Raw genomic sequence first — 10,939 nt, 5'->3', positions numbered from 1 at the left:
TCATCTGTTCCTGTTGTTCCATATTGCTGCCTGTCCCTGCTATGTTGTCAAGAATACAAGAGGAAGCATTGATCTTTAATGACCCTATTACCAAGACTTTAAAGGTTTGGTTTCCAGGTCAGACGTTTCTATAATTAAAAAAAAAAAAAAAAGGAAAAACACTACAAGTTTATAACCCCACTATTCCTAAGGTTCCCCATTGATATGCAGCGCTGATCAAAGACATGTTAGCCTCACACAAGATTCCTCGCGTTTTTTCAGTTTACTGGTCATTAAGCTAGATACTAGATGAAACCTATGTACAGTATTTTCATGTCAGTGACAAGATGAAATCTATCTGGAACTTTGGACTTATCCTGGAAGAGACTAAACTGATCTCTGATCAGCGCTGTAACCGATGTGAACCAGTGGAGGTTTTTAATCTGTTGAAGTGATCCACGTGGTGTAAATAAATGTTTCTAGATTGTGAAGTTTCTTGGTTTTGTTTTCCCGCACACACAAACACATTCAAAAGGTTTTCTTTTAATGCTAAATATGACCAAAATGTGTTTAAGCAATAAAGCAATTAAAATATAAAAGCTAGTCATAGTTTTGCATACTTTTTGGTCATGTTGCTGTCATACCCCCTAAATCGCTATTTCCAGTACCAGGTCAATGTATCTTAAAATCTGATCAAATCAAAAGCTTGATTAAGAGTAAGAACGAAATTTTAAACCCCCCAAAAAGCTGATTAATTTCTATTGGATAAAATGAATGAAAGTTGTTTACCATGATGAAGGGAAAGGGTAGTGCTAAAAATGTAAAGGGGATTTGGAATACTTAGGAGTTTAGGATTTATTACAGCTAGTTGCTTTGTCATACACTAACTCATTCACTACCTTTGATGGTGATGGAGGTCGAGTCCATTCGAACTAGAAGGCTGGTAGTGATCATTCACGTATTGATGTCGTGAAATATATATTTTTGAACGATAGATGTCCTCCAATTATGGAATGACCTTTAAAAACAGTATTATTAAAACAATTTTTATTTTAGTACAATGTTAAAATGTCATTCCTCACGATCAGGATTAGAACCCTAACCAAATGCAGACATGCCCCACTGTTTGATATCTGTGGGGCATTGTGGGTACTTCTGCAGAGCCTCCATGATCTGGCTGTTGTCCAGCACAAGTCTCATCAACTGGTATTCTCTCTGTGTTTTGGCTAAAGAGGAGTCAACAGGTCTGATCAACTCCAGCTGCTGCAGGTGCTCGAAGGCCTGCAAGCAAAACAAAACAAAACTTGACAATGCTTCCAGATGAAGAAGTTATGTGTTTGCACTCGCCTTCATGACAACGGGCTGCTCAAAGTTGTACATGGAGTTAGACTTTCTCTGCAGGAACTTCTTAAACTCTGAAAAAGAAAACAGGTGGAAAAAACACAGATTGATCACGTCTGTTGGCTTGTATATCTTACGCACCGTTGTGAGCCATCTGAAAGTTAAAGGGTTCTCCTTCGTAGATGTCATTGAGGTGCTTCATGGCAATGACCAGGCACAACTCGAGGATGGAAAGCCCTGAACGAAAGCAGAAGGCCAACATGAACTGAAGCACCCCACTCCAGGTATAAAGGAAGAGGTTCTGTTGTGCATTTTACCATGAAGCATATTAGACTTGGCGTCGCTGAAACATAGTTTGCTGGCTTCTAGCACGTCTGCTGGTTTGATGGTCGGATTTACAGTAGAGATGTGACTTAAACACAACATCTGGAAGTGTAAATAGGGTTCACAAAATAATCTGCACTCATGATTATATCATGGTTTCAATATTTCAACCAGAAGCCACAAAATGACCCAAATGAACAACATTGACTCAAACTTTTCTTTTCTCACCAGCAGCCTGTGCATTGATCGGAAGTCTTTACTGGAGTTAAAATGTCTCCGTAAAACCTCTGTCACCGATTGGTCTTCACAACAACTCTGCCGACAAAACCCCAAGCGCAAAAGATTACAAGACGCTTGGTGACATTTGCTATTGCTGCTGTCTTTTTACCTTACCTGCACACTGCTGTTCCAGTTCTGAGCAAACCTCTTGTCGGGAAAGTCATCCGGCAGGCTGAGCTGGGATTTGACTCGCTCCAAGTACTGAGTGAAACTCAGGCTGTTAAGCAGGTTGATCTGACGGTGGGAAAAGCGTGATTTCACCCGCTTCTCCAGTAACTCCAGAACATCCTGTGACATAAAGATGTTTCTTGAAAACATGTTGAATTCCAGCAAATAAAAAACTTCACATGATGTCAACTCACAAGCCTACAGGTGAGACCAACCACAGCGACCGGCGCCTGAGCGGACTGAGACACGTCTAGCAAGTTGTACAGCAGAGTTTGGTTTTTGTGGTGTGCGAACAGGTCAAACTCATCCAGGACAAACAAGACTGGGCGGGTGGTGCTGCGGTCACCTAAGCACAAACAAGCGTCAAACAGGAGAACGAAAAAGCTGCATTATTGATAACGCGTGTAAATTGCTATCTTACCTTTCTTCAGTGCTTCCAGTAGAAATACCAGGTTCTCTGCAAAGCTCCCCTAAAACCATTTTCAATAAAAGCATGAAATTTGAAAATTAAAGCAATTTTGGGTTATTTCATTTCATTACATGAAACGAAAAATGATAACAGCACATCATTCCGGGGTAATTTTGTTTTTGACTTGAAATTAAAAACTGAAGAAGTTTTGCACAAATTAGGAAATTTAGGTATCCTTTAATCTGAAACGTGACATACATAAACGGATAATAACCCCCCCCAGTGGCCGAAAAGTATCATTGAATGTAATTAACTTTCCTACAGTATATACTGTACATATACATATACACATATATATATATATATATATATATATATATATATATATATATATATATATATATATATAGTACTGTGCAAAAGTTTTAGGCAGGACACCTGCCTAAAACTTTTGCACAGTACTGTATATTTTTATTATATTATGTATATACAGGATATACGGTATGTATATATTTTCCCCAAGTGGAAGCTTCCATGAGCCCAATAAATTTAATAATTAAAAAAAACATATATACAGTACTGTGCAAATGTTTTAGGCAGGACAACTGCCTACAACTTTTGCAAAGTACTGTATATATATTATATAAAGTTGGAACGCAATAAAATTGCAACAAAAATGAATGAAATGAACAAAAAAAAAAAAAAAAACAGTTTTATAATGGGTCGAAATTATTTTTCGAGCACCTTAGACAGTCATTTTCTTTGCATATAATTATATATAATAGAGAAAAAAAATATTTTTTTTAATGGTTTTTTTTTTTTTTTTGAAAAATATTTTTTTTTGATTGAAGCAACTTTTTGGGGGATTGAAAGATTTAGATACAAATGTCCTACTCATAATATGGCCCAAACACAAAAAGGATTGCTTCAATCAAAGAAAACTTTTTAAATGAAAAATTAAGTGTTCATAGGCAAATTTTTCGATCTCAAATATTTTTTTCGCATTCAAAAACTTTTTTCTGTGATTGAAATGTTTCTTTTTTGATTGAAGTGATTTTTCTTTTTGAAAATCTATATTTTTTTGAAGCAACTTATTTTTGGATTGAATAATAAAGAGAAAAATGTCCTAGCCAAAATTTGGCCCAAACACAAATCAACATTACTTCAATCAAAAAAAAATAATAATAATAATACTTCAATCAAAAAAAAAAAAAAAAAAAAAAAAATCAAAGAAAAATAGCTGTCACATGCATTTTTTTTTTTAGTTTTTTAGTAATTTATTTTTGTATTCAAACACTTTTTTTTTTTTGATTGAAGCGACTTTTTTTTGGTTGACATATATTTTGATTGAAGCAACTTTTTTTTTTTTTTTAATCAAGGCAACTTTTTTTTGATTGAATAATAAAGACACAAATCTACCTCCATACGGCTCTGCCCAGGGGATACAATTTTTGACTGGGGTAACTACATTGGCGCGACACTACGGGCGTACCAAATTCAATGGCTGACGAGCTTGGCGAAAAATATTGCCTAAGCAGCCTGATTTAGAATTCACCTCAATAATGATAGGGGGAAAAAACGCTCATTGTCAACCTATTATTTTAAATATTCTTGTAAGTTAATTTTATTGCTGACACTGCGTTTTGGGGTCATCAATAGGAGTGGGAACCTCTTGGTACCTCACGATACGATACGATTTGCGATACAAAGCTCACGATAATGATGATCTGACGATACAACGATTATCGATACATTGGTCAGGAAATCATTCTAGGATCATCTACAAAAAACAAATAAACAGAAAAACAAGCTTCTGCTGTGAACTGGAATGAGTTTGTCAGTAGTAGACGTCCAATCCATTTCAAATGGGAGTTGACTCTTCAAACCACCACTTCAAACGGATTGAACGTCTATGGCCGTCAGTGGCAGCCAATGCCAGGCAATGAGGTTATTTTGGGCCATTTAAGGCCATTTACCTGGTGATTTTCAGTTACTTCCTGTTGATTTTGGGGTATTTATTGGGTTTATTTTGAGTTACAGAACAGGAAGTGACCTGCGAATCACTCAAATGAATAGGCAGTGACTCAAACTCAACAGAAAATGAAATGTAAATGCCCTAAAATGAACAGCAAATGACCTGTAAATGCCCTGAATATCAGACAGAATGACTGAACGCTCTGGTTTCGAATGAACGAACGTTCCCAGACTAAATGGATTGGCCGTCAAGCACCGTCAATGCAGCCTTAGAGTTAATTGAGACATTATTATGGTGGAAGATTTTGGTAGCAACTTGTTGGTTCATCTTTTTTATTTTAATTTTTTTAGATATTGCCACCTTTTTAAAACGATATTTCGATTCTTGGCAGGAGCATATCGACAGGGCCGGCCCAGCATATATGCAGACTATGCAGCTGCTTAGGGCCCCTGTCCACTAGGGGGCCCCCCTTCTGGCAATTGTTTAATTTATATTCTATTTTGTTTCCTGCAGTTTGCTTTATTTGACTTTTGTGAGTTTTGATACTTGATTACAAGCTTAAAAAAAATTAAAAGTTCTTGCTTAACTTCTTTCTTTCCTCTTTTAGAAAAAGGTTTGGCGCAATCTACTGTAAGTACTGACAATCATTTGGGGCGAGAAGTTTGAAGTACGCAGTGCAACAAAATCTGATTAATATACAAAATATGGACATATTGGTTGGATTGCATGTATGGGTTTCACAGTACACTGTGACGAAATGGTGGGCCTAAAATATGGGCCCCTTTGCATTTTTTTGCTTAGGGCCCCCAAATGGCCTGGGCCGGCCCTGCATATCGATAACCTTTTGGGATACAAAGTATTACGATATATCACCATTTCGATATATAGTCACACCCCTAGTCATCAACATGTTGCCCCCCCCCCCCAAAAAAAAAGTCAAACTCCGCCTATGGTGACATAGTAAGAATTAATCTGTAAATACTATATCCTCACTCATTAGCTGCTAGTAATAGCGATTGGAGAACCAGAGTAATTCTTAAAAGGAGTGGTTTTTACATTGACTGCACTGTAACATCTGCATATTAGCAAGCACATACAACAATGAAACCAAGGAGACAGGTCAACAACCTTCCTACTGTTCTAACGGCTTTAAGTTTTTTTTTTCAGTATTTATAAGTTATACCATTGGCTTCCATTGACACCGATAAAGGTCCAATGCATTTTGAGTCAGTGGAAGGGCTAGCAACGATCCTCCCAGTCAAAATGGATTTAATGTCTGTTAATGACAGTGTATTAGTTAAATTATATTTTATTATTTAAACTCTAACTTTATTAAATAGGTCACACAAAATGCCAACACTCACAAACACTTTGTCTCCAACAACATTTTCCAGATTGAGTTGTCGTGTTATTTCTTTTAGAGCTATTCGGTCGTCAGTCTGCAGGAGGCCTGGAAAAACGAGCAAAAACAAGTCTTAAACTGGAGCCAGGAAGAGTACATTGGAAGGGATCTGGCGACATACCATTCAGTTGAACCTGCAGGAGGTTGTTCTGCACTTCTTTTTCCTGCATCAGGTCTCTTAACACGCATTTGAGGAGCTGGAGACAAAAGATGGATGTGACTGCACCATACTGAGATGAAAGGAGCACTTTGGTATGTGATAGTACCGTGGTTTTCCCTGATCCCCTCGGACCTACGATGAGCACAGAGTTACTTTCCCCATTGATGGCAGTTCGCGTCAGCAACCCCAGCAAGTGTCTGAAATGAGCACGTGAACAGAAAGGGAGATGCGGTGAACAATGCTCCAGAGACCGATTGCGAACTTACTTGTGGTGGGCCTCTGATGCTTCAAGCCTGCTAGGGAGCTGCTCCTGGCAAAGTCGCTCCCTCATACACTTCTGAAGCTGACAATGAAAAGGCATCATCATCCACAGCACAACCTTACAGTTAATCCTACAGGTTCATTATGAAGAAAGTCAACTAACCTGTGTGATACATTTGCCAAGTGGCATTGGAGCATCCTTAGACTTTCGTTTACTCATGGTGTCCTGACTAGAAAGAACAATGCAAGCAAAAAGTACATTTATTGTCTTTTACCCTTTATATGGCACTTCACACATTGGCTTCCATTGACGCCGCTAGACATTGAACCATTACTGATGTCTAAAGCTGTCCAAGGCACTGAAAGATGAGCATTTAAATTCACGTTCCACTTTAAAGTTTGCCGTCACTCATTTAAAAACTATGAATTTTTTCTTTTTTTAATCAATTTTACATTTACCGGAGGCCATAACCAGTTTATTTCTCATAGAAATGCCTAAAAATGCCCAAAAATAAACATCAGGTGATTCAAAACAAACAGGAAGTTCCCTGTAAATTGCCCAAAATCAACAAGAACTGACCCTGTATTGACTCAAAATTTAACAAGTAACCCAGGAATGTCCAAAAAAATCAACAGAAAGTGACCTGTAAATGTTCCAATACTAAAAAGAAGTGACCCATGAATGCCGCAAAAAACACAGGAAGTGATTTGCGGCAGTTTACGGACCACCAGAGCAAAGCAACCCCATGCAATTTCTCAGGAAATCTCATTTTCTGGTTAATTTAGTTTTCTTTAACATTTTATTGATTACAAGTTTGATTATTCATAAACAGTAATGCTAAAAATGCAGCAATTTGACCAACAAATAACACAAGTTTAGCATAATAATTAATCATGTTAAAGTTAAGTTTTTAAATGACCAAAAATGGTTATTCACCTTTAAAAGGGTTAACCCAGTACAAATTTTGTAAAAAAACGTGCAATTTTGCACAATTCAGTTACTATTAATCAATCACATCAATGAATGGATGTGCCTGACTTTTCTCCAGCTAAATGTGGGGAAGACAGAGGTGATCTTTTTTGGGCCAAAAAAGGAAAGGTCAAAGATCAGCACGCACTTTGACACTATGTCATTACAGCTACAAATGAAACCAGAAATCTTGGCATTATTATTGACTCAGACTTGAAATTTGACAGCCATCTAAATTTAGTCACTACATCTGCCTATCATTACCTGAAAAATATAACCAAATTTAAGGGGCTTTTGTCTTAACAAGACATGGAAAAACTCCAGTATTTATTTTAAGTAGATTGTGCCGAAATTTAATGTATATCGGTGTCGACCTTTTTTAAAAATCCAACAGACCGATATGAAAGAAATCCATTCAAAACTGAGTTGTTTCGGCTCGGATGCAGCTGCGCCTCTTTCTTCTGCCTGCTACTTCCTGCACTAGTATTCACCCCGTCCTCTGATTGGTTAAATGGTAATTGTAATTGGAGTTACGCTTGTATTGTGCCTTTCCACCATTTTAAGGCCCTCAAAGCGCTTCACACTATATCCTCATCTACCTACTGGTAACACAGCACCAGGAGCAACATGGGGTTTAGTATCATGCTCAAGGATACTTAGACGAGATCATCAGGGCTTTCTTTTCTGTGGAAAAAAATCAGAGAGCTATTTATTTAACCTATTATTCAACTTTAAAAGAGATGTTTCTGAGTCTAAGAAAATTCAGACACTTCTGGAACTATTTTTTTCAATTTGTGTGATTTAATAAACATGCTTTAGGCATTTCAATGAAGTTCAGGGTTTGCACTATTCAATTTTTTCACGCCAATTTTTACACTTTTACTGCAAATGAATATCGGCTCCAAAAATGTGTTATCGATCCCTCTAACTACTAATAATCGGTATCGGTCCTAAAAAACCCATAACAGTCGATCTCTAGTATATTTACAGATCTTACTAAAAAAATCAGTCAGGAAGCTGCAGCTAGTACAGAATGCTGCTGCCAGAGTCCTTACAAATACAAGGAAACTGGATCATATTACACCAATTATGAAATTGTTACACAGACTTCCAGTGAGTCAAAGGATCGACTATAAAATACAACTGATTGTCCACAAAACACTTAATGCCCTTGGACCAAAATACATGCTTGATTTGTTTGACCCCTATGAAGCATCTGGACCCCTAAGGTGGTCTAGAACCGGTCTGCCGTATGTTCCAAGAACAAGAACCAAGCAGGGTGAGGCAGCATTTGGTTACTATGCTCCTCACCTCTGGAACAAGTTACCTGAAGATGTCACCTTAAGTGGGCTCAAACTGTTAGCTTCTTTAAATCAGGGCTAAAACGCTATTGTTTACCATAGTAAATTCATAACTAGGAGTGGAAACCTCTTGGTATCTCACGATACAATACAATTTGCAATACAAAGCTCACGATAACGATGATCTGACGATACAACGATTAAAGAGCTGTGAATAGTTCATCATTAGTAGACGTCCAATCCATTTCAACTGGGAGGGTGGCAGCGAATGAACATTTGTTCATTCGCTGCCATCCCTCCCACTTCAAACGGATTGAACGTCTATGGCCGGTAGTGGCAGCCAATGCCAGGCAATGAGGTAATTTTGGGCCATTTAAGGTCATTTACCTGTTCATTTTCAGTTACTTCCTGTTGATTTTGGGGTATTTTATGGGTCTCTTCCTGTTTATTTTGAGGTACAGAACAGGAAAGGACCTGGGAATCACCCAAATGAATAGGCAGTGACTCAAAATCAACAGAAAATGACCTGTAAATGCCCTAAAATGAACAGCAAGTGACCTGTAAATGCCCTGAAAATCGGACCGAATGACTGCGAATGCTCTGGTTTCAAATGAACGAATGTTCCCAGTCTAAATGGATTGGGCGTCGAGCACCGTCAGTGCAGCCTTAGAGTTACCTGAGACACTATTATGGTGGAAAATTTTGGTAGCAACTTGTTGGTTCATTTTTATTTTTTTTATTTTTTTTAAGACAATGACACCTTTTCAAAACGATATCTCGATTCTTGGCAGGAGCAAATCGATAACCTTTTAGGATATAAAGTATCATGATATATCACCATTTCGATATTTTGTCACACCCCTATTCATAACTGCATATATATTTCAAATTTCAAGATATATGCCTTTTTATTCATTTTTTAGTTTAATTCTATTTCCGATTTTTTTAATCGCTTTTGATGATTTAATGTGATTTTTCTGTATCATTTTATTTCCTGTTTAGTTTTTTTTTTTTTTTTTTTATCATTATCAATGTTCTAGTTGTATTTCTATTTACTGATTCAATTACCTTTGTTTTTAACTTTATTGATGATTTAATAGTTTTTATTGTGATTTTTACGTATCATTTCATCTGTTTGTGCATCTTCATGTAATGTAAAGCACTTTGAATCGCCTTTTTTGTTGCAAATAACAACAAATACAAATGCATTTGCGTTGCCTTGCCACCAAACTTGAATATAACTAAAACTAATTTGTCCCGACAACTAATTACTGGATGTTTGCTTAATGACACTTAAATATCACTTGCGTTAAACGTGACTTAATGTGTATAGAGTAAGAACAAGTTTAATGTGTCACATCCATGCAAACATATTTGGGGCTCAATTGTAGCCTCGATCAATCCTACCCATATGAACTCGTATTACGTTGATAAATTACGCTTGTTTAATTCACTCGGCAGACAAAGAAATCAAACATACCCAAATTGAGAAACTCAATCTTGTTGACGTCCAAACCTTCGCGGGGTAAAACCAAAAATTACGTTATGTACTTCCGGCTTTTTACTGCAGTTCCGCTTTTGGTGTCGCTGATTGGCCACGAATCGTGACCATCAAATCTTGAAAAATGAAAAAAAAAATGCAACATGTACATTTAACTTCTAAATTAAGCATTTTTAAGTGTAAAGGGAGGGGGGAATATATCTATCTAGACTTTCTACAAAACGATCAAGATTTTTTGGTGTGTCTCTTGGCACTTTAAACGAAGCCAATACGTATGTTGTTTTCATTAATGTCCACTGGATGTCGCTGTGATTAAAGGCTCTCGACTGAGAACGTGTCCAAATTTAAATTGTAGTTCTCTTTCGCGTCCACGAGGTGACGTAAACGAACTCCCCTTGGAATAGAAATCCCACCCGCCCCCAAAGGAGTGTTTCTTTTGTAATGTTTTTTCCAAGTGCTTTATGCCACTAAAATTACCACATGTCTCATCTGTTTACAATTATTATTATTATTGTTATACATTTTAATAGTTCGGCAACAGGACATTTTCACATTGGATCGAAATACAATAAATTACTTTTTAATGTTAAAGTAATATATGTACTATATCTACTTAACCAACTACTGGATATAACATTGCATTGTCTGCCATGTATGTATTTGGCATCGCTATTATTGTGTTTTGATTTACTCTGCTATCTGCAGACAGTTCTGCATTGCAAAACCCTTCTCAATTGCCTTGATACATAAAATGTAACCTAAAAGATTTTTTTTTTTTTAATATGCTTTCTTTTTTTATTTGTGTGTATATATATATATATATATATATATATATATATATATATATATATATATATATATATATATAT

The 10,939-nt window shown here is 36.6% G+C and overlaps 1 protein-coding gene across 1 annotated transcript; it reads right to left on the bottom strand.

Annotated features, from left to right (window-relative positions):
• Nucleotides 1-782: 782 nt before the first annotated feature.
• On the bottom strand, nt 783-10,141 carry orc4 (origin recognition complex, subunit 4). The gene is made up of 14 exons (XM_057830637.1): nt 10,050-10,141; nt 6,462-6,528; nt 6,304-6,380; nt 6,144-6,234; nt 5,999-6,074; nt 5,840-5,925; nt 2,513-2,561; nt 2,286-2,437; nt 2,038-2,211; nt 1,873-1,959; nt 1,638-1,746; nt 1,462-1,557; nt 1,327-1,394; nt 783-1,260 (listed from the first exon to the last, which is right to left on the bottom strand). The coding sequence occupies exons 2-14, from the start codon at nt 6,516-6,518 to the stop codon at nt 1,078-1,080; spliced, it is 1,305 nt and encodes a 434-aa protein (XP_057686620.1). The 5' UTR covers nt 6,519-6,528; nt 10,050-10,141; the 3' UTR covers nt 783-1,077.
• Nucleotides 10,142-10,939: the final 798 nt, after the last annotated feature.

This window comes from Corythoichthys intestinalis, chromosome 2 (genome assembly GCF_030265065.1).
Source record: "Corythoichthys intestinalis isolate RoL2023-P3 chromosome 2, ASM3026506v1, whole genome shotgun sequence".
Lineage (NCBI taxonomy): Eukaryota > Metazoa > Chordata > Actinopteri > Syngnathiformes > Syngnathidae > Corythoichthys > Corythoichthys intestinalis.
The sequence above is the reverse complement of the archived record's forward strand: the minus strand, read 5'-3'. Positions and strand labels throughout refer to the sequence as shown.